Genomic DNA, 27977 nt, shown 5'->3' on the forward strand with positions numbered 1-27977 from the left:
ACGCTGTATATATTTAGCATTATTTTCATTTCCTTTATTAGTTAATTATTTAGTTTTCTTAAATTTAATATGTCATGCTCTGGTATTTTATTTTATTGTATTGTATATATTTTAACCTTGTTTGCTGCTGCTACAAGCACATTTTCCCCTGGGGATAAATAAAGTATGCATATATCGATCTCTATAATCCACCAGCATGGCTGTTTTGTCACTAAAGTTAACTAAATCAAACAAGTTAGAGACTCTGCAGTCAGACCCTTATTAAAATAGTTTATTTATACATGACAGACGCAAAAAATGACATTTATTCATCAAAATGAATAGTTAAGGTGCGACAATGTTGACAAAGAAAATTCCGACGTTTACATTTTTACATAGGTAATCACTGAAATAGGAAAAGTTAGAAAAAAATAAAGGGTAAACGATGCAGTAAAAACTAACAAACACTAATCAATTACCTGAGTCGCCCTCCTGGGTCCTGCAGAGAGGCCATAGCAGCCTGACCAAAGGGTCGATTTCAAAAATAACATTTCCACATTGAAAATGTCCTACACGTTTAAAGTAAATATAAAAATAAAACACGTCTGAGAAGAATGTCCATGAGCCAACAGAGAAACATCAAGCTTCCAGTATTTCCAAAGCAGTGGGCATGAAGTGCTTTTCGTAACCCGACACCGGCTGTTCTTCCCCTGATGAGCTCCAAACATCTTCCATGTTCTCCTCCCTCTCTCTCTCCTCATCGGAGTCAACCATTTTGCTGTACTCCTCTCTTTCGTATTTGTGGTCTGTCCCATGACACTCTTCTGCTACAGCTTCCTCCCTCTGATCATCTTGGCAGTCCACCTGTGAGCCCCCATCTCCGACCACGAGCCTAGTTAACCCGTCAGGGTCGGCGGTTTTCTCCAGGGTGTACTTCAAAGCCCACGGCTGGATTTCCACAACCTCCAACAGAGAGATCTGGGGATTGGGCTCAGAGACGGGAATGCAGATCCGAGCCAAGGAGTCATTCATCTATATAGAGAGATCACACACATTTTGTCGTTTTGATAAAACATAGTAACCAACTAAAACTAGACTACATTAGTGAGCGTGTTAGTTGTAAACTGAATAAGCAGTCAAAATAATGGCATCAACAATCAGCGTCAATCCAGTTCCGAGATTAGACTAAGAGGTGCTGTTACTTAAGTCTCTCACCTGGTGCTTCATGTGTAGGAAAATGTGGCTGTTGCGGGCATCCGGCACTTTGTAAGAGAAACACGGAGCACGACAAGCACTGGAAGACACATATGAGTTAAAAACAAACCAGCTGAAGACACCCTCAATTAAAATTAAAAGAAAATGTGTACATTATTGTATGCTTCAATGTTCAGATCAACATTTTATGAAACATGTAGAGAATTTGAACTAAATATCCTTTTTATCCTTACACTGTGCACCGTTGTAGCACCCCAGCACTGACAAATATTATTTTTTGTTTGTTGAAGTATGTAAAGTTTAATATGTAAAGTGATTAGTTGTAGAATGTAAAACACCATTTTATTGTGCAATAGTCAAACATATTTACCAACAAAAAGGAAAACAAATGTGATGTAGCAAAGCTACACTTAGTGATAGAGGAAGAGAGCTTCAGAACTATAAAATAAGTGGTTTAAAATGATTCTCTCACCATAAAACCAAAACAACGCACGTCACGACCAGCAAACTGATTCCAAGCACAACTGCTACTAAGTGCCCTGAAACATAGAGAAATTAGAAACATGATCAATTAACCCACATATTGTAAGAAATATCAAATCACGTTCAACAAGGAAACAATGAAGATGTGGTGTAATACCAAAATGTTCATGGTGCTTCGTTTTGAACTTTGCTGTTTTATTTTCTCCGGGCCCGGCTGCAGTCACGGCTCTAATCCGCACCTCATACTCTTGTCCAGGACTGAGATGCAGTAGCTGAAAGGTCTCATTGTCCCGCTGTGGTGAGACACTCACATTGTACACTAGGAGAGACACATTGTGTGGAGTGAGGTTAAGTAACCAGAGAACAGCTGACAGAGACAAACCAAATGAAGTGTTCTATTACTTTAGTTTGCCTGTTACCACTCTTCTTTATTTATGTTTTTTTATTTATGTATAATTATTTTACACATAGATTTTGATTGAGTTACAAAATATGTAAGCTAATTTAACACATCTCAGTCATGCTAGCTGCTCTACACGGCTGCACTTAGGCCCATGAGTGCTTTGAGGTAAAGGCTAATGTCAACATTTTATAGGATCTAAATAAATATAAAAATAGATAGCACAACGCTTTTTTGACGCTGATCTTCTATGGGCCGCTTCGAAGTACCAGTTAAACTGTTGTCACAATTTGCACGTTCTACAATGTATTTTTTATTTATATACTTTTCATTTAATTTTAAAATGTTCTGAAAGTACATCTTGTCTTATAACAATGTTGTTTAAAGATAACAAAGATACTGTTTAAAAAACAATAACAATTCTAACATGTTGATGTTTAGCAGGTATCATATTTAACATTTTCACAATTTTAGTTTCGAATGCTGACATTTTCGCATCATCACTACTACAAACAAAGCACAGCTGAGTCTGATAGGAATGTCATTAGTTTGGCAGGTATGTTGTCAAAAACCCAATCCAACCTGTTGTTGATGATGAAAAGATGAAAAGTGAAGTCATAGCCAAAGTTAGTCGAGTCTGAGGGGAACATGCATGTGTGCTGAATTTGATGGCAACCCATCATCCAGTTATTTGCAAAATCACTTAGCTTACTCATGTTTCCTAAACTAATTACTACAATGTTGTATATTGTTGCTGTGTACCGTTTTCCCCGTGTCAGCGTGGGTTCGCTCCGGGTTCTCCGGCTTCCTCCCACAGTCCAAAGACATGCAGGTTGCTCTAAATTGCCTGTAGGTGTGAATGTGAGTGTGACTGGTTGTCTGTCTCTATATGTGCCCTGAGATGGACTGGCGACCTGTCCAGGGTGAACCCCTCCTTCACCCAATGTCAGCTGTGATCGGCTCCAGCACCCACCCCACAACCCTAAAAAGCATAAGCAGTTCGGATAATGGAATGGAATGTACCGTTTTGTCGGTCTGCTCCACTCTCTAATACTATTTGGTAGTACAGGATCACCCCATTCTGCTGTGAGAGGTCAATACACTTCCAAAACAGGGTCACATCAGTGGGCGCGATGTAAAAGACCTTAAATGATGGCACTTTGGAGGGGGCTGAAAAGTGATAGAGAAAGGCACATCATGATTACAAGTATATTCCATTTAATAGTAGGAGACGTTTGCCAGGGGAAGTAAAACAAATATTTTTAACAAGATAGCTCAAAGACAATGCATTAACACTTACTTCCTTGAAGTGAATATCCAATAGCTGATGAGAGGTGATGGACTTTACTGCTGTGTGAGACAGTAAACAGTGACACTTGATAGGGTGTGTATTTTCTATATCGACCTGTAGGTGGAGACACACACCAGATTAAACAGCCACTTTGAAAACAGCACACGCCCAACCTTAATTAAAGTCTTTGTGAAGATTCGCTCTTGAAGTTGAAAATATCTGATAACAGATTATCAATGAATGATGATTTCTTTGAATTAATGTTCTCCATCACTTTTTGGGACTACTCCATCAGATGTTTGAAATATTTAAACAGTGTTGTTGTATGAACGTATCCAATTGAAACAGACCTTCAAAGATTCCTGTTGTCTGGCTTTTTTCCACTTTGATCCAATCAAATCCGTCACCTGGAGGACTTCCTGCTTGTTTGTATTGCACCACATATTCCTGCATGTGGTCTGAGAGCTGAGAGGGCAGATCCCAGGACACGGTGAGCTTCTCTTCATTCATCACGAGGCGAATAGCTTGCTCGTTTTTTTCTTTACCTGAGCAAAAGACAAATGTTTTCTTAGTTCTCATGCACCGCAAGAAAAGGAGGAATACAAGTGGTGGAACTGGAGATTTAGATCGTAAATATATATAATAATTGTAGAGCAGTCACTCGACTGCTCTACAATTAATTTACTCTTGACTGCCTCCAAGTTCTTACTTGTGGCTCTGAAAAGCTTTCTTTTTACTCAGTGACAGGTGATACCTGGTATTGGCATCGCGAGATAAGAAGGCACTGTGGCACCACATGCGTTGTAGGCAGACACGCTGACTGATGCTACATCCTTCAGAGGGGAAGTGAAGTGGCATTGCATCTCTTCACAGGCCACATAGCCCATTGGCTGAACTGGGGTCACAGTCACCAACACGTTGTTATTGTAAGACAGTCTGACTTCGTATCCCAGAATGCGACCGTGAGCCTGAGATACAGGAAGCTTCTGGAAGGGACAAAGAGAAGGAAGAGGTTAGAGAGTAGTGCGTCTGCATAGAGTGAGACTTCGGTTCAACATATCAGTCAGAGAATAGCGGTTGTGGGTAATGTGTGGACCTACCTTCCAGGTCACAACACAGTCAGAGCTTTTTTGGGATATCCCACAATCCCTCCATACATCCAGCTCTCCTTCTGGGGCTAAACAAGGGTGGAACAATTAGCAAAAAGGAGAGAAAAAACAGAGTTAATGGGCAAATTAGACCCAGTGCAGGTTTGTGGCTCACCATTTCAGTAGATAAATGCTTATTTATTTATAGGGGGAGACGATACTGTTGGGATAAACTGGATTATTTCCTTTTGTTTCATCTTTACATAATTACTGTCACCATACTGTTCATATTGAAACGGTAAATATCTATACAATGAAGCTAGTACAGGGTAGCTTAGCATCTGATGGAAACGGGGAAAACAGCTAGCTCTGTCCAAAAATACCTAAATCCACCTATCAGCCCCTCTAAAGCTCACTAATCTACACGTTGTATATATGGCTATTTTACGAGGGGTTTATGGGCATAAATATTAACTTCTCTTCTGGTTTACTAGGAACTGGTGGTGCACCTATAACCCCTGTAAAATGCCAAACTGTCTTTTCTAACCAACAAGACATAACGTTTTAATTAGTGAGCTTCAGAGGTGCTGCTGGGTGTTTGTGTAACAGCTTCATATTTAGCATACTGATATAAGAATAACTAGCATCTGCTTCTCTCCAAGTGAGCGTATTTCCCAAAATGTCAAACTATTCCTTAAATGCTTTTTAACTGAACAGTTCAAAAACGGCACAAAACAAACAGCAGAAACTATAGACGTTTTGCAACCTTCTCCAAGTTCTTTGCTGATGCTGAACTTGGAGACCACATCCCAAAGGAGGACTCACCCGTCTCTGTGCTTCGTATTCTGTAGATTGCACTCCAGTCACTCATCAGGCCCGTGTCACAAGAACAGCGGACTTGAAATTCATAGACTGTGCCGGGCTGAAGCCGGTCGACTGTATAGCTGCCATGGAGTACATCCATGTCCTGTGTAGAATAGCATGTATTCATTTGAAAAGGCTTTAGACGATCAATGATATACAGTTTTTCTTGCAAGATTATCTTTTTTCTTCAGGACAATAATACATTTAGACATTTAGCAATGTCAATATACTCCATTACACAGTGTGGACCATGCTGCGAAGAAAAGGAAAATAGTGTACAAAAAAAAAGACAAAACCTAAATCAGACACCTGAAACCAGCCTTGGTCTCCCTCCGTCCGATATTGGACGTCACAATGCCCCCAAGAGAGCTGCTGCTCATCACAGGTGGAATTCCAGGACATTTCTAAAGACTCCTGATGGGTGACCAACCAGACTTTAGGAGGGAGCGGCTGGGCTAGAAACAGAGACATACACAAAAGCAATCGAAAAGAAAAGTCATAAAAAGTCAAACAAGTCAGTATCAACATTTTCCCATTTAAACAAGTACATTATAGTGATTGTGGTTGGCATCAAGTGCTACTAATTCTATTATACTGGCCTCGACTGTGGGTCAGTGGTTTGCAGGTCCATCCGTCTTTCAATCAGGGGGTTGGTGGTTCAATCCCCGCCCTAGTCGATGTGTCCTTGAGCAAGACACTTAACCCTGAATTGTTCCCTGTAGCTGTGTCTACGGTGTAACATGATTGTAAGTCCCTTTGGATAAAAGCGTCAGCTAAATGTAATGTAATCATTACTGTTGTTTGTGGTGATGTCTGTGTTCATCAATGGGGACGTGCAGGACTGACTCACTTATATCAGCTGTATTGAACAAAGCATCCTGAGATTTGGCCGAACCGTGCTGGTTCTTAGCCTGGACCCAAACACGAAGCTCCCCATGCTTGAAGTGTTTTCGCTGGATAATCCCATCAAAACTGGTCCCATTGATCACATGCCCCTCCCTGGAAGACAAGACAAAAAGGAGTAAAAATAATTCAGAAGGCTTCTCCCAAAGTTATCACACTATTAAACTCTAAAGTTGTCAGATGACAATGAAGGAATATCTTTGGTTGTGCTTACACGCTAATTGCTGGCTCCCAGTGCAGGCTGTAGTTTGTCTCAGGGTCCGGCTTTGGATCCCAGCTACAATGTATATCTACACAATCGTTTTTCTTACCACATCCAATATTGCACTTAGGAAGAGATGGAGAAGCAGGAGGACCTAGAGGAACACAGAGAGCACAGGATGAAATCAAAAGGGATTCTGTTTTCATAGTACTAAAAGAAAAGAAAAGAAAAACTGTTTCAACTCAAACTGAACAATGTAGTATTCCAACCATGGATCTGAAACACCATATTCAATTCAAACGTATTTGTATAGCACCATGATACAAAATTAGGTCACAAAACAACGAATAAAGCAGCAAATATGTGCAAATAAACAGAAACATACATACACACATGCACATGAATACAAGTATACATACAAACAAACAAGAGTACTGTGAAAATACGGAGAGTAATTTAAGAAAAAGTATGTGTAAAAAGTAAGATCTTTAGTTTGGTTTTAAAATAACAGTGTCAGAGAAAGTCTGAGATCAGCTTGGGTTTGGATTATTTATTTTATATACCACTTAGAATAGTCACAAAAAATAATTCAGAAAGAAATATACAGCTAAAATAGACACAGATGAAAACAAGTAGCCTGAAGACTGCCTGTGTAATCTAAATAAACACTGCTAGAAATCTGTCAAATCTCTCCCAAAGTCCATCCAAGTCAGAACATTCAGTATTGATTTACAGTCTGTTTGAGTAGTTTCACTGATGCAAATGAAATGCAAATGTGCCTTAGTGTTTTAGTCGTATAGATTTAATTATAATAAAAGCAATGCAGAGAATATCTGAGAGAAGACTGAAAAGGCATCAGATAGAAAAATGATCTTCATCGGAATAAAAACACAAAAAGAGTCCCTTTCATACATTTGTGAATCTGCCCACACACCCGCAAACACTCACACCTTTTTTTTTGCTATTTGTCACACTGTCTCCTTTACCCATTTCTCAAAAACCTGTACACTTTTAGTGCTGATCAATTCAAAGCCTGCACACAGCATGTTGCAAGGAAGCACCCTGCCAGTTACATTAACAGGAAATGAGCACTTTGATCAGGCTGGGGTCCATGAGCACCCTTTTCTTGTCAACACTTTCTTTTCAATACAGACAGTAATACAGTAATACTACATCATAGAGGGTCAGTCTACAAATCAGAAAAACGTATGGGTAACTGATCTGCATAGAGCCCCAAGTATAAACATGCTCAGCTTGCACAACACATTCTGCACATAAAACAAAGGCCATGAAACATCTAGTGTATAATTTGTGGGTGATACCTTTTGAAGTGGGAGACAAAGTATCTTCTTGACTTTTTACTTGAATATTGATTCCAAATCTTGCATAAAGTCCATGATTACATACATTTCAATGCTATAGCTGGTCGAAATTGAGCTTTGTACATGCATTACCTAGCCTTGGGTAGTTTCTTTTTTTCCATGTCTTACAAGCTGATCATATATTTAGTATGTACAATAAAATGGCAATATTTCCCTCTGGATACGCTGGAGTAAAAGTATAAAAAAGCAGAAAAGCACCTGGGGATAGGAGGAATTGAACGTATACAGTATTTAGGTAACGTGCACAAGCGCCGCATCAGCTTACCTGAGGCAAAACAGTTTGGCACGATGACCAGCAAGATGGACAGAAGTGTGGCCATTACATTTGGACCCGGGCCTCTAGTGCCTGAGGGGGACAGAACACGTGAGATAAACACACTCGTAGCCTACTGTATGTACACACCGAGTCTATCTGCTATAGATTCAGCAGTTGGACATTAATAACCCTGACGCGACACACATTCCCGTTATGTACTCAAATGTGAATGAGCTAACACAGATGTCGTGATATAGCTGCTAAGTTACATTGAAGCACAGCGGCAACGGTGCAAATACTCCAGTGAAATAAAGTCGCAGAATAAGTTCGTCTCTGAATATTGTTCTGGTCAAATGAGCGCGAGCTGTTGTTCTATGTGAGCAAACTCTATCCTCATTGGCTGTTTCATTAATTACCTCATCGTGAGACACACCGGGCAAGCTGTCGCGCATTCTCCAGCGAAATGAAACGGGGTTTACAAGGAGTTGTGTCAAAAAAATAAGTTTGTTGTGAAGTTCGAGTCAGTTTAGCTTTTACCGGGTAGCCCCGCCCATTTCTGGAATTACCAGTGACGGGGGACACGCGCAACTGCGCGAAACCGCACGCACACTCCTGAGCTCAAACTTCCTATATGTCTATGAACTCAAGTCATTCTACTTCCTGCTGTCTGTGTGATGCAGGTCCAACAACAAAATACCAGTCCAAGTTCAAATAACTTTAGTATACTTTCTACTTCTATTCCACAGCAGACAGCGGTATACTTTTAAAGATTTTACATTAAAAATATATACATTTATGAAATACAATGCATTGTTAAAGGAAATCCAGTGGTTCCTGACCTTTTTGACCTGTGTCCCCTTGTCGTGTTTCAGATGTCTACGAGTTGTAGCAGTTCCTTGTCGTGATTTCCCCTCCAAACTTCCCAGATGGTTTTGATTTAATAATCTTTCGAAGCCCAAAGACGTTAAATCATCAATTATTTCACAAAAACAAAGACACTTTTGGAGAAGAAGTCCCAGAATTAATAAAAATGTGTATAGTAGAATGTTTTTGTTCTTTCCCGCTACATTAACCATTTCACAACCCTTGAGATGTAATCTTCTACTATGATATTAAAATGCTGCTTACAAATTCAGTCAGTATAAATCAGTATAATAACATGTATGGGTCATTTTAATGCCGATGCTTTCGCTACTTTATGTCCATGTTGCTTGAATGTTGCCAATACTCTGCTTAAAATGTATTTAAATGTTGTATATGTATAGCATCAGGCTTGTTATTGGATAATATGTAACTGTACTTTTACTTAAGTGAAGGATCTGGATATGATACTTCTTCCGTCTTGAAGAGTATTTTTGAGGAAGTATGTGGCTGCGTCAAATGCTTCACGTGAAATATGGCAGCACAGCATATTTCATGTGATTTTAGACTATTTTAAGTCTTGGCTATTGAAGAAAGACACAATTTCAACATTACTTAAAAAGGCAATGATGTAGTTCTTTTAACACTGTTTTTTAATTATGGATCTGAACCTTTAACCCAATTAGCACTCACTGTGTGATATGAAACAAAAACAAAATACTAACAATCTACCTCTAATTAACAATCAAGATTACATATTAATGACAACAAAATGACATTTCTTTCTCTCGGACTCTCAGACGAAGATGAGAAGAAGTTAATAGCAATGTGTTTGATAGTGGTTGGGAAAGACAAAACAGCATGGTCAAGACTGAAAAAATAAGGGTGTTTGTTACAAACAACATTTCATAGATACTAAAAACTTATAACAGTTTAACTGAAGACACAAGAGAGAGAAAAAGTGTGTGTGTATTTGTGTGTCTGTTTGTGTACTTATGTATACACTGTGTTCACTAAGGTGGCGTATAGGCGGACTCTTAACAAAGGGAGCTGATCTCACTCTTGCTGCAGCCCCATTTGCAGCAGGCATTGGACAGGCCGACCACCACGTCCCGGCCCTTGCGGTCAGCGTTGCGTAGGGCTTCCAGGATTTCCTCATTGATGAAAGAACGGGCCGGCCTGCTAAACACTCCCTCGTGGTTGTCTCTGACTGTGAAGCTTAGGTCTCTGTTCCTCTGGAGGAAACTCTCCACGGCAGGATTGTGACTGAAACTATCCGAGGACTCCTCCTGGCGGGAGCTGAATGGGTCCTCAGAAACATCTGCAGCAATAGAATGGGTAATGAAGAATGAGAGAATACTTTTTGTCTTACACACACACATTAAATAATAGTCCCTGTCCATTATGTGTATTTAGGACCAATGGGATGTAGACGTTTTTCCAGGGTCAAAGGCTCAAACATTACACATCTAATGGCAATCTAAATGAGAATTATAGCTCTCCAGCATATTGTCCACTATGAATGCTGATGTAGGCAACTGACAAACAAGAAGATGATTGTTCAATAACAGTGTAGTATTCTCTGTCGGTCTGCACTTAAAATAACATGTGATTTTCTATTTCCTCTACTGATGTTGACAAAGCCACATGCTTTTCTGCAAAACTGTACACAATCACAAATGAGCATAGGAAGGTCAAGACAGAAACTTCATCATGGACATATGATTAATTCACAAAGATCCAGAAAAAAACATTAGAAATTGGAGAAAGAAGAGTTGATATAAGTTGGCTAATAAAAAAGTTTCTGATTCTGATTCTGATGTCATACAATGAATGACTATGTTTGCGTCCCCAGATGGAACCCTAACGGTGATGATACATCTGGTGAGGATGCAGCCGCCCTTAGCCTCTCACCTGCGCTCCTCAGTGAACGTCTCCATCGGGAGCCTCCGCAGGTGAAGATGACTGCCCGGATAAACTCTCGGCCACATAGTTTCACCCCATAAGCTGGGTCGTCCATGGGCTGAACCCCGGCCACCAGCAGACACACAGCCAGTGCCACCGCTTTCCACATAGTGCCCCAAGGAAATAAAGCAAAACAGAAGTGATTGAAATTGTTATTTGCTTTGAGCACCACTTGGCTTTTTGTATCTCTGTTTCCAAGAGCTATGACTTTCCAGCTGACCCAGGTGTGGTTTATAAAGGGGTTCGGAGCCCTGCAGACTGCGCACGCAGGTCGTCTCCGGAAGAAGAACAGATTTGAAAGAGAGATACAGCCAGAGACCTTTATGGAGACAAAAAGCGGACCCAGAGGTGGCATAATTAACGAATATGTCAGATGATCTAATTGGGTTTCAGCATAAGAAGCACTCCTGTCCCTTTTAATGTCCCTCAATATTATGACCTCATCACTTACATTTAAGATGTAAACAATGCCATAACCGTAGGTCATGTAGTGAATATGAATATAATCTAGTGAATATTAAAAATAATGTAATTATACTGAGCGATTACAACTCTGTCTCTGTATGTGTTTCTCAAAAGGGCATGGTATTTGCAGATTGCAGATAAATTTTCTTCATTGATGTGAAACTATAAATTGCGAAATCACTAGATAGTCTGCTGTCCCCTAAAGACACTAGTGATTGTTATGTGAGATGCATGGATTTATAAATCAAACCAAGAAAGAATTTCCGAGGATTTATCACATTTTCTAAATAAATCTTCAAGTTGCCAGCTGACACCGATAATATACATAGACCAACATCTTAAGTCCCAAGAGTAGAGGTGCATTGTAAAGGTAATTCCTTGAATTAAATAAGGTAAAGAAAACGCACATTGATCTCACTACCCGAACACATAAAATCAATAATTCAGGCTTAATGATGCATGTTGCTATAAATTCCTTGATGAGATTTAACATTTCGGCCATTGTGACCGATATCAATTATTTACATCTGTTTTCCCATTTTTAATCCACACAAGACCCTGCATAACTTCAGTATGTATAATTTTCCTTTTCTCTTGAAAATTGCTTATTCTATCATCTCCTTACCAAAAGGTGAACTGGGAGGACCGAGACAGGACCAGTGACATTTCCAAAGGCAGATAACATAGAAGTCTTATTATGAGTCAGACACAAATAAAACACTTTTTTATCTGTGTATCCACATAGTCAAAGGTCGCTCGTTTAGGAAATTACAATGGGGACGATGAATTTGTAATTAATGTGACGATAACAAACAAAGAAAATGACATTTTAGGAGGGTGTCCACCCTGACATTCATTAACACATGTGTCACTCAAGTGACCTGGGGAGGTCATGGCAGCAATATGAAAACCTAACAGCCCATACTTAAAAAAAGGTGCAGTGTATCAACCATTCACACTGTAAATAATTGCATATAATATGGAAAATACTCTATAATTTGATTTAAGGGGTCATTTTGAATTAATTTAATTTTGACAGTACACAGCAGGTGTTGTCATTTATATGTTCTGTTGTATGAACGGTGCATAAAAAAATGACAACTGATATTACAACAGAAGTATTTCATTGTTAAATGCTATCCAAAAGTGTTGACCGAACAGGAAATGAAAGAAATTCTCCTCCTTGCATCAGGTTTATTAGTACTGGAGATGTGAATGCGTGTTCAACATATTTGTAGAATAACTCTTCAGTGTAAAAGACAAAGAAATGGTCATGGTCTGTAACTATGTGTTTTCATTTGGAGACATTACTGTGACTCAATCTAATCACTAACTGCAGAAGTTTAACACTAAAATTAGCATTTATTTCACTGGCTTAGCAACCGTCTAGTTGTAAAACATTGTACGTCTTTAATGGACAGGCATGTCCCACAAATGGGCGTGGATGACTTTGTAGGAGAAATCAGAGCCGTTTAATGAGAGTCACGTCGTCTCCATTCACTCCAATGGGCCCTTTTTTCTTTTTTACATCAATGGCTGCTCATTAAGCCTCTCAATAGTTCCCAGAAGTTAGCAGCGTAAACTAGCAGCGCCATAAAGTAACAGCGAAATGGACCGTTCATGATGGACATTTAAAAGGAAAGACATTTAAAGAGAGATATTGTATATTCTAAACACAACTGATTGTAATGAACTTGTGCATTAAAACATGTTGGTGGATTTTCCACTAATAAATTAGTAGATTAGGAGAATGTTAACTGACAATATATTAAGCTAATGAACCACACTGGATAAAGTTAGCAGGATATAACGGTAAACACAGCAAGAACAGCCTACGATTTGTACATTTCGTCCACATTTTTAGCTATTGCTAATCTCCAATACCTCCTTGTTGGAAGGCCTTGATGATTTAAGTATACATTGTTCTGAAATACATTAGATACATCTATAAACATACACAATGAGACTGTCACTTTTTATTAGAAAGTGTGATATTAAAACTATGATGACCTGTACAAATAAAAATGTACAGTTTTGCCCCAAGTTATTTTATGAGGTCTAGAACACCTCCGAAATCCACGATATAGTTTCTTGCCCTGACATCCAGCACCACCGTAAAGAATGTCGGAGTTACCTTTGATCAGGACTTGCCCTATAACTCCCAAATAAAACAAATCTCAAGTACTGCCTTTTTTCACCTATACGTAACATTTAAAAAAACAGGCACATCTTGCGATCCAGAAGAATGTGTTCATGCATTTGTTACTTCTAGACTAGATTACTGCAACTCCTTATTATCAGGCTGCTCTAATAAGTCTCCTGAATCTCTCCAGTGCAGAATGCTGCAGCACAACATGTACAAACAAAAACTAAGAAAAGAGATCACATTACTCCAGAATTAGCTGCTCTCCACTGGCTCCCTGTAAAATCAAGAATCAAATTTAAAATCCTTCTCCTCACCGATGATTTCTTAATTGGTGAGCTTGAAGTCACCATGTTGCCCCATTAGAGAGCTGCGCTCCCTGAATGCGGGGTTACTCGTGGTTCCTAATTCTTAAAAGGTAGGACGGGAGCCAGGGATTCAGTTATCAAGTTCCTCTTTGACGGAACCAGCTTCCAGTTTCAGTCTGGAAGCAGATCCTAAAGCCCTTTGAGGCAAAATTGTGATTTTGGGCTATATAAAATACATTTAATTGAATAAAATTTATTATTAAATACAAACACAAGGAACGAGGTAAGTATGCAGAGAGGCTGCGGTAGAGACAGTGAAGTGAACCAGGTGCCGTGAAGATTATTTGAGTTTATGACAACTTTGCACGTTACTGTCATAGAACCAGCCAGTAAAAAGTCAATACTTTATCAATACGTCTGTTCAACATGCATGAACATGTAAATAAAAGCAACCCATACTTCAATTTGCTCTCTCTGCAGTCTCTCATCCACGGCCACTATGTTTACGCAAGCACAGCACAAACGCTTGGCCAAAAGCTTTTTATTCTCATTTTACAAACATGCTACAACAAAAGTTCTCCGTCTGTATACATCTGTTTTGCTTAGTTTGTTCTTGTAAACTTCTCTGCTTGCTGAGACAAAGCAGCCAGGAGGAGATAAGGCAGGACGAATGGTGGATACCTGATGTCTGTGTTCTTCATGGTTATTAGTCATGAAAAAGTATTGAGTATTGAAAAGAATAGCTCCTTGTAGTAATAAAATCCTAAAGATACCTATCCCTACCAGACGGCCACAGTAGTTCTAGACATACCTGGAAAGGGAGGGCTAAAGGGAGGGGTACGTTGTTGCTTGCAATCTGCAAACTCACCACATATAAATCTCAAGATTATACATTTACTAGTCCTCGATTATTAGCATATTTAACTTTAAAAAACACAAAATGGATTTATCTAAATATGTGCCTTTTCTCTATATTAAGATTGTAAATCAATTAATTTATTGACTACTTTATTAGCAAACAATTTGACACAGATTTATTCATCAAACATTTCGTTTTGTTATTGAAACTGTTTTGACAAAAACTAGTAAATAAATCATTTAAAATGAAGTCTTGTGGGGAAAGAGCATGGATGACTTTCATATCAGGGAATAAAAAGTATAAAATAAATACCCACAATTTTGTTTTATGTAGTCATGGTCACATAAATATGTTACAGTAAAGTGCTGTCCCATTCATATTTACACCATTTCAAGCCCTTACAGCCTCTCACACTCAACCATTTACAAGGTGACATCAGTAAATCCCTGAGGGTTCCGGGTTTGAGGGTTTAGGACGGACATTGGGATTGGGCCTACGTGAATTCACGTGACAATCGAGCATCTGGAACTTCCTGTGACGAGACTCTCTCTCTATAGGACTTTGGAGGAAATGCGCGGTGTGACTTTAAGACAATTTGGCAGCACTCAGCCAATCAGAGCGGAGGGGGAGGGAAGGGAGCGGGTGGGTAGCAACAGTTGCCCTGGTGAGGACGAAGCACCATAGCCACGGTAGCCCTGGCGACAAGAACCCAGCAACGAGAATCAACAACAACAACAACTGAATCCGCCATAAAAAATAAAAGAAGACATTTAACCGGTGGGAAATACACACGTGGATACAGAGGTGAAGCTCTTTACACACAGGGGATATTTTATTTCCAATAATGCTTCAACTGAATTGTGCTATTGCTTTTTTCCTTCTTCACTCGTTGTTTCAGTAGCCATATCAGGTAACTGCCTCCCAGTGTTAGCCGAGGTTTACCTGCAAGCCAAACGTCGTTTTGGTAAATTAGTCGAGTCTCGTTCCCTGAATAGGGCCGTTTCTGCCATGACGACGCGGCCACAGACGCATACTCAAGCAGGCCGTTGTTATGGCGATGTCAAATGCAAAAGGTACAAAATGGCGGTTGTTGTAGAGACCAGTTAGCTCGATAGCTTGCGTCAGTGCTGTCACGACAAGCTCGTGCTCGCTGTTGCTGAACGTTAATGGAACGAGCGACAAGTAACGGACACTCGTCTTTTTTTAACGGTCATTTACGGGCATTCTGTGGCGGTTTCGTACGTTTTTATTCAGCAACCCCCTCCCCCGGCACAAACTCACGTCCCTATGTAACGTTACATGACGTGAAGAAAGACAACATTAGGATAGTCCAGTTAAAAGTGTGACTACACAGACATGAGACACGTCCTAGGGCAAGCCAGACTAACTAACAACTGAAACATCGTCCTCGATGATGGGGAGTTGAAGGCGGAGGCAGGTAGCGGACATTTAACGTTTGAGGGGCGTGGCGAGAGAAGGCGTTCTGGATGTGCTTTGCAGGTCCAGTCCAGATTAACGTGTTTCTGTACATATTTAGATGTATAATACTGTGTGGTGTTGCTAATTGACCTATAACATCAACATATATCAAACAAATTTGTCAAACATTTTAAAAACACAGATTTTAGTCTTCAGTCACAATAATTATCTCCCTCTGTGCTAACGTTATCTGTTTTCAGATGAACAAAGACGCGAGGTTTATAAGTTAGTATCAAGGCTATTGTATTAAAATGTTTCTCTTATTAAGGACAAGATGTAGCATGTAATATTCGTAATTGTGTGACATAAAGCATGACAACAGAATGCAGAATTGCATGCAGTATCAGTGCAATTGGGAAAGGGCTTTCCCCAACATGTGTTACGGGCATAACTTTGTGAATGGCCATAGGATGTGAGATCACATTACAGGTAATGAGACACCGAAATGTTTGCGCAAACCCTCAGCAACAGTAATACTAAAAGCGTGTGTATGTGTGTATACGTGTATGTGTGTGTGCGTGTGTGTGTGCGTGTGTGTGTGCGTGTGTGTGTGTGTGTGTGTGTGTGTGTGTGTGTGTGTGGTTTCCACTTACACTATTAAGATATCCTGCAACAAACATCACTTGCGCCTAATGTTTAAGCATTGTCCATGTCATTTTTACAAGTTGGACTGCCTACTCCAAAATATTAATGTATTATTCTGTAAAGATCATTTCAAAAGTAATATTATTTTGGAAGCTAATTCATTACAATTAACTCCATCCTCCAAAAGTTGGGACTTGTCTTACCCTCAAAAGATGTCTATCAAATACACATTTCCAGGATTCGTCCATTCTGGAGCATTCAGAGCATCTCTTATAAATACCATAAATGCATGACTAATCACAAGTTTCTTTTTCCTAGTGTGATTCCCAGCTCTTGTAATGGCCACATCAGGCTACGTAGGTGAGATCCAATCAGCGGCTCAACCCCAGGGGGTTACTGTGATAGCGGGGCAACCGGATGCCAGTTCGAGCCCTGCAACTGCCCCTCAGTTTCTGGCTGAGATTCAGGCTACTGTGGCCACTCCCACTATTGTCACACCTACAGACCAAACTACTCCCACTGATCAAGCCACCTCCATCACCACTCCGAAGCCTGCGGATGTTAGTCAAGCCCAGTCCACAGCACAGTCCCAGCCTCCTCAGACACAATATGTGACTGCAGAGATCCAGGGCTCCCCCACACAGTCTGGAAATGCTCAAAGCACTCCTCAGTACATCGTTGTTACAGTCACAGGTAAGGGCATACGCCAATCGGACAGAAGCAGTGCTTCACTTATTACATCCATATTTCAGTGGTTACCCTACATACAATTCTATGGTGACTTTCATTTTTCAGATATGGTTTATATACACACCTATATATTTTAAAGAGTAAGATCTGTCTTCATCAAAGTTAATAACATTGTATTTTCTTAAGGGCAGTAAGTTTAATAATACTTTAAAACATTTAAATAGTTTTAAAGATTATAGAACTAAGATATACTTTCACATATTAAAATAAACAATTTAGTTTTCTCTCTACACAATTTTGTTCTAGCTTTGTTGTTCAAATACTAACAATAATGACTCAGCGGTGGAATGAACAAGTGGGACACTTTCAAAATTGCAGCATATCAACAACTACATAAAAGTAAAATAATGTCACCAACATGTGATTGTATTTACTTTCTCTTTGTCCTTCAGAGGGCTCCCTTCACTCAAGTGACAGCTTCTCAGACTCAAGCCCCCCTCCAGCTGTGGTGCAAACAGGAGTTCCCACCCAGGTTGTTCAGCAGGTACAGGCTGCTCAACAGGTAATATAATAATAATAATAATAATACATTTATTTATATAGCACCTTTAAAAACAGAGTTTACAAAGTGCTCTGCATAGAAGCAAGGTCAAAACATAACATCAATATATGCATGTACCCACAAACACATTATGGAATGAATTTTGCCTTAACTCTAAACTATGAATCTGTATCATCTTTATCTCTGCAGAGGTCAGTGGTGCAGGCCACCTCTCAGATAGCCAAGACTGAGCCGGGCACTCAGCTCAGTGTCACCAGTCTACAGCCTGTTCATATCAGCCAGGAGGTCAGTCAAACACACGCACACGCACACACACACACATCACATCACATGTGACATCCACTACTGTCTAACTTTTTGACATTTTGGCTTAGTAATAGCCATCTAATCACATCTGTGGTCAAAACCTGCTTCTGTGGGCTTCCAGTTCCTCCCTTGTAGTGAGGTGACAGCGTTAGTCAGGGATACAAATCTAGAAGAATGGCCGCTTCAACATATGATAGGACAGCCACAGTGCCAGGCCTTGGTATCAGCAGACTACATAAGCGAATGCAGCAGCAGGCCGATCTACTTCCCCATGGACATCCTTCAGTATTACCAGCCACTGCCCTTGCTCTCTGTCACAAGCTCAGGCCTCGATCAGCCACCGTCGCAAGCTACAACTACTGCTTTCCAAGTAGGTCAGGGACACAAGGGTGACTACTGCTATATAGTCATGGGAAAAGAGAATATGTCTGTAACTAAGAAACGTAAGTTATAAAAGAAACTGAAAGATGTTCGGAGGATTGTCAGGCAAGATACAGTTGACATGGTTTATCTAAGCAGAAAAGGATTTATTGGATGTGTGTGTGTGTGTGTGTGTATGTGTGTGTGTGTGTGTGCTCACTCCTTAGGTCCAGCAGCAGCTCACACCAGTACCAGTGCAACATGTCTACGCCAATCAATTGCAGTATGTGGATGGAGGAGAGACCAACTACACAACCAGCACCATGTAAGAATACAACTCTCTATGAATAGCTAACCCATGTCTAGACAGAATGTTTTCCATTTTTACAGTTCAAACACTTTTTACAGTTTACTTTGTTCCTAACACATCTTTTTGTGTCTTTCATCCAGCCGTTCCAGCACCTTTCCCTACACTGACACCCCCTTGTACACCCAGACCACAGCTGCCCAGTATTATGAAGGTCAGCCAACTTCAGGCTCACAGGCTTCCACCCCTGGCACACCTCTAACGGTCTCTGTCAATGCTGGCACGACAGGGGGTGTGTCCATGTTTGTTGCCCAGCCCACCAGTGCAGGGGGGGGAGGGGCCACTGTGGTGACCACGGGTGGCACCACCAATGGAGCAGGGGATGGTGCAGACACCAACGGGGGCACAGCAGGCAGCTATGTGATCCAGGGGGGTTACATGCTGGGCAGCAGCAGCGGAGGGGCAGCTGGCAACAGTCAGAACTACTCACACACCACCCGCGCCTCCCCAGCCACTGTGAGTATTACAGAGGGCGAGGAGGGTAGCGTGCCGTCGGCAGACAAGAAGGTATGCAGAGGCGCCAAGCGCAGGAATTTCTTGACATTTTGTTCTCATCCCCACAACCCTTTGGTGGCGCAAACCGATGACGTCATAGTTTTGTCCTGTGGAAAGCACAATTAAAAATGTGGAGATTTTTATCGGGAACAGAAAATAATATCTGTAGGTGATACAACACTTTGAGTATCGAACACATAAAGATGTGTTATAGCATACAGTATTTTTAACTGTGCTGAAATAAAACAAAACCATGGCCTCATAATTTTCATACCATTACAGTGCATGTGATAAGGGGCATTTTTGATTTGCCTGAAATGCCCCAAAAATATATTGTTCATCCCAAATTCATCCTATTTAACACCACATGATAATGGTAGCTAACCTATGTTTGACAAGCATCCCATCAGTATTGCAGGTCATTAATTCATTGCATACCACATTTGTATGCCACGGCACGCACGCAAAGTATTTGTGTTTTCATTCCCAACGGATCAACAAACTGTAACTGTGAATCGATGTGATCGCATGTACTATATAACTGAGAAATGTGGGCAAGTACAAGTGACTACTTTTGTGTGTACATATGTTGAGCTTCCTTTTTGTATCTATTGGCTTTGCTGACTGCACCAGCTGTTTCCATTTTTCGTTGCCTGCGTGTCAGGTACAGTGGTTGCTGGACAACTACGAGACAGCTGAAGGAGTGAGTCTGCCACGTTCCACCCTCTACTGCCACTATCTGCTGCACTGCCAGGAGCAGAAGCTAGAGCCGGTTAATGCTGCATCTTTCGGGAAACTCATTAGATCTGTGTTCATGGGGCTACGCACACGACGCCTGGGCACACGGTAAGACGGGTCATCAGACACCCGGACTCGTGTACAGAAGACATGATCCATAAAGACACATACCCCTTTCATACACGGCTGACCTGACAGGGTTGTTTGTATTGATAGCTTTGCTAATGTGCAGATTTTTAAATGTATTTGAAGGATACAGAATGTTGGACATAAACCTGACATCACAGAGAGAGCTGGCAATGCACATTAGTAGCACAGACACCCTCTTTATACACACTGTATGATCCAAATGCATTTAGACCTCCATTAGTGGACACCCATCAGGACACCCTATAGGAGAACAATGGATATTTGTATCTTTCGAGCAATGCAAAATGTTTTCCTGGTGAAGGAACAAATGTGGGTAGAGATGAAGGCGGACAGCGTGTGAGTGAGTTTCATAAAGGAAGGGAGAGTGAGCATGTGAGATTGATTTTTTAAAAATGTTTTTGTATTATGCGTTTGATTAAACAATACGATATGTTTGGTTATTGTATTTTATTAAATTAAAGGTATATATAGTTAATCAGTATTGAGACTGTAACAGGTTCCTGGCTGCCACATGCAGGTTTCTCCCCCCCAGCACCAAAGAATGAGCATAGTCACGGGTATATTTCGTAATATACTTTATTTACTTGCAGACTGTGTCTCTGCTATCCTCTCTCGTGCCTCCACCTGTATGCACCATATATAGGGCAGAGTCACTCAGGCCTTGATTCCCTGCAGCTGAGGCCAATTAGGCCTATTCCCCGCACCTGTTCCCTGAATCACTCCCCCACACCCCTCCGCAGCTGAGCCTAACCACGCCCCAGCCACCACAGAGACTATGTACAGTATGTTGCTGTGGGGGAGTTACCACAGTTTATATAGACAATGTAAACCCTCTTTCCTCACACATACTTGTTTTCTCCTCTATAGATTTACTGCAGGAGAAATATTCGTCATCACAAGTTAAATTTTTATGTAAAAACATATTAATCTCTTCCTGACAGGGGTAATTCTAAATACCACTACTATGGGCTGAGGATCAAAGCAGGCTCTTCTCTTCTCCGCCTGATGGAAGACCAGCAGCATCTGGCCATGAGGCAGCAGCCCTTCTCACAGAAACAGAGGTGCACACACATCTATTGTCTGTCATCACCATCAAATCATCTCACGGTTCCAAACACCTGCTTTATGATGAGACAGACTTGCCACTTCGTGGAGATCTGAATGTTTCATCTACCCTATCATATGGACTCTGTCCCACTCCCTATCAGGTTGAAGCCTGTGCATAAAGTAGAGGGACTGACCAATGGCACAGCAGCCGGAGCAGGCCAGCAGCAACAACAGCAGCAGGGGTCAGGGCAGGTAGACATCAGCACCCAGGTTCAGCAGTACCAGCAGTTCCTAGGTGTGTACAGTGAACAGTAAACAAATATCTACGGGTATGAAAGTGATGGTTTGTCTAAAAGAAAATGTAGGAGTCTGTTGGTAATATTGTAAAAAAATACCAAAAAATACAACATACACTATCATATAAAATGGTGTACAGTTCATTACGGCAATAATGTGATTTCTCTTTGAATATCCAGTGTTCTTTTGTTCCAGATGCATCCCGAGCTCTCCCAGATTTCCCCGACATCGACCTCCAGGGGAAGTCTCTGCCAGAGGGAATTGAGCTGGAGCACATAAAGAGCTTTCAGCTGCTGTACAGAGAGCATTGTGAGGTAAGTGAATGAAAGGTAATCCGTTAGCTGGTGAGTATTTATGTTTTCTATCTAGATGTTAGTGAAACAGGGGAAGCCTACTTTGAATGAATGAACCCTGCGTGACTTGTTGTTTAAGACGGCTCACTGAAAAATAAGAAAAGAAAATGGGTTCAAAAGTACTCTTAGCAAGGGGCATTATTAGATCATGTCCTTGTTTTTCTCACTTTGTGTCTGTCTTATTGATCCTGCGATAATCTGAGTGTGCTCTGTGTGTCCTTCAGGCCATACTAGATGTGATGGTCAACCTGCAGTTTACCCTGGTGGAAACTCTGTGGAAGACCTTCTGGAGGTTCAGCCAGAATCAGGCTGGAGATGCCACGTTGGCTGTGTGAGTGGTCAAAACTTAAAGGCAAATTATCAAAATTCTGTCCTAAACAAAAGTAAGAAGATTCTCCTTGTGCAGTAGCAGTACCATTTCATACAGAATGCAGGTAATTAAAACTGGCATGCACGTGTGTTGGCAGTCATGACGAGTCAGAGAAGCGCCTCCCTAAGTCCTGTTTGGTGGTGCTGTGCAAGTATGACCCGGTGCTGCGCTGGAGCCGGGACTGTGACAACAGCCTGTACCAGGCCCTGGTGGAGATCCTCATCCCTGATGTCCTCAGGCCCATCCCCAGTAAGGCTTTACTATTACACAAGTGTAGTCAAACATTCAAACATACAGTATGGTGCAGAGTAATATGCACTTAGTGAAATACTTTGACCTCAAAAGCGACCATACTGAAAAGAAAAATACTTTGCCATTACATTATTTTTGGTAGTTCTACCAAAAATAATTACAGCTGCCATTAAAGCACATGTATCCATACCTACAGTCTATGCACATAGGAAGCCATTCTTTAACATCTGGTCATGCATATGACCAAGAGATCAGATTCTCCAGCAGAAATGTAGCTATGTTCACCATGCGTTTGATCATCCTTTCTCCTGGTACATTCTCAAGGCATAGGAAAATGAAAACTCTGAAGTGACTAGTATTAAAGTCTTTAATCCTCTTTTTTCCTGTGTCCTTTTTTTGAAAACAGGTGCCTTAACTCAAGCCATCCGCAACTTTGCCAAGAGCCTGGAGAGCTGGCTGACCAATGCCATGATGAACATCCCGGAGGAAATGGTCCGCATCAAGGTACACCCTTGGATTAGCTTGCAGTTGGTGGAACAACATGTTTTATGGAGCAAAGCTTTTTCAGCAGACAGGATTGGCCATTATGAAATCTTTTGCTGAGACTGATTGCAAGTTTAGAAACTGTTAGAAGTCATACTTTAAAAGGCGCTACAGCTGATTTGATCTGAAATACAGTCCTATCATTTGCCCGCTCATTTTTGGTAAATCATGCAAATCATTTGAGTAGAAAATAACAAGTATTCCTAATAAAAACAGTTTTTTGTCATAGAAGATACAAGGTCATATTGTATAAATGGTAGGCCTGTTGAACTTGATCTTCTTCTCATTAAGGCCCAGGCCAGAGCTGAACATACAATGCTCCCCGCCCCAAAAAAGCTGTTCTATTAGGTGATAGAGATATTTGTATGCATGCGTGCCCTTTCATCCTTCTCTCCTTGTGGTCTCTCAGGTAACATCAGCCAATGCATTTGCCCAGACACTGCGTCGCTACACCAGTCTGAACCATCTCGCCCAGGCAGCCCGCGCTGTCCTCCAGAACACGGCCCAGATCAACCAGATGCTCTCCGACCTGAACCGCGTCGACTTCGCTAACGTCCAGGTCGGTTTGGTCCCTGAACGCTGTGTGCTGAGCACTCACGTCGGATTCACCTGTTTGAGGTGTAATCTTGCATACGTTTTAGTGTTGTGCATATGCAACAATTTCTGCTGTGGCCTGTGGTTTTGATGCATGAAACATTCTATTTTTTCTCCAACCTTCCTCTCTAGGCAACTTTAAACAAGCCCTCTTGCTTTTTTTCAGAAAAGTTGTTTCCCCTCCTCCAGTGAGTGAAGAGCACATGGTTAGATACAGAGGCCTGCACCTGGGAGTGATTTAGTGTCTTGTTAAAGGCAATTTGGCAGATAATGTATTTCAAAGGACTTAAACTTGAGTCTTCTGTTTGACAAATAGTCTGTCTATACATTCGGTCACCCTGCTGCCTTCTGCCGGTTCTACAAATGCCAGATGTGACTGCTTCTTACTGATGCATCCTGTCCACCCTTTGCAGGAGCAGGCTTCATGGGTGTGCCGGTGTGAAGACCGTGTCGTCCAGCGGCTGGAGCAGGACTTCAAGCTGACCCTCCAGCAGCAGAACTCCCTGGAGCAGTGGGCTGCGTGGCTGGATGGTGTCGTCTCCCAGGTGCTAAAGCCCTACCAGCAAAGCCCTGCCTTCCCCAAGGCCGCCAAGCTCTTCCTACTCAAGTGGTCCTTTTACAGGTGAGATGGGAGACATTTGGAAATTCTAATTTCCATTCTACTTTGTTGTCTTTGTTTATGCTGTGATATTTAAGTACAAGCTTTTGTTACACAGTAAATGAGCAAATGCTATGCTCTTACAGCCACTAACAGTGAATCATTGCTGTGTGTGAATGTACAGTTGTGTATGTTCAGCCTTAAGGTCATGACGGGTGTGAAGGTTTTAAATTCACAAAACAGAATGGTTGTTAACTTGCATTTTGTCAATCAAGTGACTAAAGAGAAAGGACCACCTTCATCACTGTAATAAATATGTTATCTCAAACTTCATCGCTCATACACATGAACATTAAATCAGTATAATGAACTAGGAACCACATTTAAGTTGTGAGATCAGTTTAAAGAAGACCACAGCAATAATCTGAGCAGCACCTACTATCAGGTTTCATTCATCTCAGCTGCGTGGATGAATATGTCAATTCACTGTTGGACATTATAAAACAGAATTAGCAGAATATATATATATATATATATATTAATATCAATGAATAATGAAGTGGATTCACTGTGAGTCTCTCCTTCTCTTGACTCTCTTGATGCTTTGAACTTTGTAAGAGGGAATCACTGAGAAATACTTCCTATTTGTGGTTCAGAGAAGAAGTGGTGCAGTCACAGAATACATGTGTACCAATGACACTTCCCTGATCTCTGCTCTCCAGTTCCATGGTGATCAGGGATCTGACCCTGAGGAGTGCAGCCAGCTTTGGCTCCTTTCACTTGATCCGCCTGCTGTACGATGAGTACATGTACTACCTGATAGAGCACAGAGTGGCCCAGGCTAAAGGAGAAACCCCAATTGCTGTCATGGGAGAGGTACTAAAGGACACACACACATAAATTAACTCAATAATGTGAGCCTTATATAAACTAATGACACATTCCCCTCTTGCCATTAGTTTGCCAGTTTAGGACGGGGTCTACATCAGCTGGATCCTGACAAAGGTAATGTGCACTCTGCTCGTTGTTTCTACTGTATCCCAGACAAACCACAGCCGGGTTTCAAGCATTGTTTATTACTAACTAATTTACCCCATGTCCATCACAGAAGAGGAAGAGGAGGAGGAAGAAGAGAGTGATGATGAAGGTCAGGAGCTGTCTCTTCCCTCAGACGCGGTCGTGCTTGGAGATGAGTCCCTGGAGCCGCCCGCCAAGCTGGCCAGGATGGACCAGAGAGTCCTCTTCACAACCGGATCAGTGGACATCTAACCACAACGTAACGCAAATAGACGAGTGTTGATTATATTGAATATATACACACACACGCACGCACACACACACACATATATGTACAAAAAAACACTAATTTATACACTTGACACATGTATATAGATCTTGTAAATGTGTGTGCATACTGTAACTGTCCCACTTGTTTACGCACACACAATCAAAACATTGAGTACTGCTGTTGCACCATTGATTCCATACATTGGCAATGCAATAGGATGTGGCTTCAAAACCCAGAGAAACACAAAGCATTTTAACCCTCAGTTGTATTAATCTGTAAAAATGAACTAAAGCAGGCATGTTTTTTTCTCTCTCGCTTCTCAACCTGTAGCCTCGCTGTCTCCTTGCTGAGGAGCTACTGCTCACCCTCGATCCTCCTAAAACTGTCACTGCCGTATCAAAGTGGTCTTGAAAATACTGTGATGTGTGTGTGTGCGTGTGTGTAAAGGTAGCTTCTACAGGAGGAGGGAGCAAAGTTGACCTTCAACAGTAAACAGAATAATTCAGTTGTTACTAATTAATTTATTGAATACTGTGGGAAGCTGTGTTGTTCAGGAGGGAAGAGACATTTGTGAGGGACAGCAGGCGGTTGGGATTTTGGGGTGGGTTCTTCTCTCTGTGTGTGTGTGTTTTCTGTTTGTGCACTTGGGGTCACATCGCTCTGCTGTTATTTCTGGAGGCTGACTGAATATGCTTTTCCATGATGGAGTGTGTTCACCTGTGTGTGCGTGTGTGTGTGAGAGAGAGAGAGAGAGAGCGAGCGAGAGAGAGAGAGAGAGAGAGAGAGTCATGCCAAGTGTTGACTGTTTTCCTCTGTATATATTTTCTAAGGCATTCATTCAGGTTTTGATTTGGGAGACATGTATAGATTTCCTGTTTGATTTGATTTGCCTGTAAAGACACCGTTCTTGTGTTCTTGGAGTGCCTGTCATAGCTGCTACACACACACACACACACACACACACACACATACACACACACACACTTGTAAAGATAAAGCTACGGCTGTGGAATCGGGGCTCCCATTAGTTGCTGCAAAAATCTCTTTTTTGAACATCTGATTCCATGAGAGAGGTACTGTACGTGTCATATTTATTTGTTCAAAGTTCTTCATTCCTGTCCATCCAATAAGTTCCTCTGTGGCCTCACTTTCCTTTGATATATAATTTTCCTGCCTTATTTAAATATACTTTTCAGTGTGTGTGCCAAACCTGTGCGCTTTTATCCCAGAATCCATTGTTTTTTAAATGACCTTTATACATTTTAAGGAGGACTGTGCCTGAGTAAGAAAGGTGATGTACTTATATTCTACTGTATATTTATCCACTATTTTGAATTTTGTTGTCACTAAGTGAACCTCTTGTGCAGTGTATGGTGCTGTGTTGTCACACATTGTAAGCAACCTTTGTGTGCATTATTGCTTTGTGATTGTATGTTCAGTTATCAATCCTATATCATATCTGATGACTTTTTCCACTAACAGGCTAAGGCCCTGCCTCTTTGCACATATTGAATATTGTCTTTACATCTCTGACAGTTACCTAAAATGATTTTTGTTCATTTTTCTTTAAAGTCTTAGGTGTGTCTTTTATTGGTGGAGTGCAGGTGTCAGATTTTGTGCGAACATCTCGTACCGCTCCGTGTGGTTCAGTGTGGTGAGAGGTGAGAGGTGAGATGGCTCCTTCTGCACAGTCCTCCGCCGACACTCATCTCCCTCCACTGTGCTTTCATCTCACTTGTGTTTCCGCCCTCCTGCCAATGGCTTTGTTTTGCTTCAGACATTCATATTCTTAAACACTGTTCGTCAAGATTGGTTGTCGTAAACATGTCATTTATGGGATTTTTTTAATACAATGTCTTTAAAGAGCTGCAATGCTCACGTTTTCAACAAGCATTGCCTGTTTGAAACCAGCACATCGTCCTTTAAGTGGAGTCCAATGCTATTACAGCTGAGTACTTATCACTCCAGTCTCTAAATGATCTACAGCATATAGAATGGCTATTGTTTACCTGGTAAGAGAAAATGTTGAGTCATTTTTAGTGTGCATTGTTTCTCATGTACAAAACTAATTGAGAAAAAAAGATGTTCAGTGGCAGTGTTTTATGAATTTGGTCTGCTATAAGTATGACTGTGCCTTTTGGAGGTGGTAGAATGCAATTCAGATGTTTTTAATTTTAAAGATATAAATTAAAGAATTTTTAAAATTGCCCTCTTGCATATCATTTTCTTTTAGGTTCAG

At 41.1% G+C, this 27977-nt stretch overlaps 3 protein-coding genes across 13 annotated transcripts; 1 reads left to right on the top strand and 2 right to left on the bottom strand.

Moving 5' to 3' along the window:
• Positions 1 to 253: 253 nt before the first annotated feature.
• On the bottom strand, positions 254 to 8615 carry il12rb2l (interleukin 12 receptor, beta 2a, like). 4 transcript variants are annotated; one of them, XM_034539437.1, is made up of 15 exons: positions 8480 to 8615; positions 8073 to 8153; positions 6438 to 6579; positions 6171 to 6319; positions 5630 to 5775; positions 5282 to 5423; positions 4469 to 4545; positions 4123 to 4354; positions 3719 to 3913; positions 3378 to 3482; positions 3101 to 3247; positions 1835 to 1996; positions 1667 to 1733; positions 1195 to 1273; positions 254 to 1011 (listed from the first exon to the last, which is right to left on the bottom strand). In XM_034539437.1, the coding sequence occupies exons 2-15, from the start codon at positions 8125 to 8127 to the stop codon at positions 619 to 621; spliced, it is 2091 nt and encodes a 696-aa protein (XP_034395328.1). In that variant the 5' UTR covers positions 8128 to 8153; positions 8480 to 8615; the 3' UTR covers positions 254 to 618. The 4 variants fall into 4 exon arrangements, with proteins under 4 accessions (XP_034395328.1, XP_034395329.1, XP_034395332.1 ...); XM_034539438.1 differs by lacking the exon at positions 8480 to 8615 and adding an exon at positions 8333 to 8464; XM_034539441.1 differs by lacking the exon at positions 1835 to 1996.
• Positions 8616 to 9676: 1061 nt separating this feature from the next.
• On the bottom strand, positions 9677 to 10998 carry rln3a (relaxin 3a). The gene is made up of 2 exons (XM_034538467.1): positions 10839 to 10998; positions 9677 to 10245 (listed from the first exon to the last, which is right to left on the bottom strand). Exons 1-2 carry the CDS (start codon positions 10996 to 10998, stop codon positions 9962 to 9964), a joined length of 444 nt encoding a protein of 147 aa, XP_034394358.1. The 3' UTR covers positions 9677 to 9961.
• Positions 10999 to 15279: 4281 nt separating this feature from the next.
• rfx1a (regulatory factor X, 1a (influences HLA class II expression)) lies at positions 15280 to 27945 on the top strand. Of its 8 annotated transcripts, none has more exons than XM_034538458.1 (19): positions 15280 to 15468; positions 17047 to 17421; positions 17871 to 17980; positions 18170 to 18265; positions 18408 to 18656; positions 18874 to 18971; positions 19097 to 19469; positions 20173 to 20354; positions 21338 to 21457; positions 21605 to 21738; positions 21936 to 22054; positions 22318 to 22424; positions 22561 to 22712; positions 23122 to 23219; positions 23668 to 23817; positions 24266 to 24474; positions 25173 to 25326; positions 25410 to 25455; positions 25559 to 27945. In XM_034538458.1, the coding sequence occupies exons 2-19, from the start codon at positions 17067 to 17069 to the stop codon at positions 25717 to 25719; spliced, it is 2913 nt and encodes a 970-aa protein (XP_034394349.1). In that variant the 5' UTR covers positions 15280 to 15468; positions 17047 to 17066; the 3' UTR covers positions 25720 to 27945. The 8 variants fall into 8 exon arrangements, with proteins under 8 accessions (XP_034394349.1, XP_034394346.1, XP_034394348.1 ...); XM_034538455.1 differs by having other exon boundaries at positions 15302 to 15468; positions 19097 to 19520; XM_034538457.1 differs by having other exon boundaries at positions 15302 to 15468; positions 19097 to 19520; positions 20179 to 20354.
• The last annotated feature ends 32 nt before the right edge of the window (positions 27946 to 27977 follow it).

Source organism: Cyclopterus lumpus, chromosome 8 (assembly GCF_009769545.1).
Source record: "Cyclopterus lumpus isolate fCycLum1 chromosome 8, fCycLum1.pri, whole genome shotgun sequence".
Taxonomy (NCBI): Eukaryota; Metazoa; Chordata; class Actinopteri; order Perciformes; family Cyclopteridae; genus Cyclopterus; species Cyclopterus lumpus.

What these genes read in the sequence shown, in the direction of transcription:
- il12rb2l (XM_034539437.1), bottom strand. Translation starts at nt 8,127, where the DNA reads ATGGCCACACTTCTGTCCATCTTGCTGGTCATCGTGCCAAACTGTTTT. An exon ending in GTTCAATACAGCTGATATAA is followed by an intron (nt 5,776 to 6,170) that starts GTGAGTCAGTCC and finishes CTCTGTTTCTAG; the next exon opens with CCCAGCCGCTCCCTCCTAAA. An exon ending in GAAGCACCATGAACATTTTG is followed by an intron (nt 1,734 to 1,834) that starts GTATTACACCAC and finishes TCTATGTTTCAG; the next exon opens with GGCACTTAGTAGCAGTTGTG.
- rfx1a (XM_034538455.1), top strand. Translation starts at nt 17,067, where the DNA reads ATGGCCACATCAGGCTACGTAGGTGAGATCCAATCAGCGGCTCAACCC. An exon ending in AGGTACAGGCTGCTCAACAG is followed by an intron (nt 17,981 to 18,169) that starts GTAATATAATAA and finishes TTATCTCTGCAG; the next exon opens with AGGTCAGTGGTGCAGGCCAC. An exon ending in TGCCGTCGGCAGACAAGAAG is followed by an intron (nt 19,521 to 20,172) that starts GTATGCAGAGGC and finishes CCTGCGTGTCAG; the next exon opens with GTACAGTGGTTGCTGGACAA.
- rln3a (XM_034538467.1), bottom strand. Translation starts at nt 10,998, where the DNA reads ATGTGGAAAGCGGTGGCACTGGCTGTGTGTCTGCTGGTGGCCGGGGTT. An exon ending in ACGTTCACTGAGGAGCGCAG is followed by an intron (nt 10,246 to 10,838) that starts GTGAGAGGCTAA and finishes CTATTGCTGCAG; the next exon opens with ATGTTTCTGAGGACCCATTC.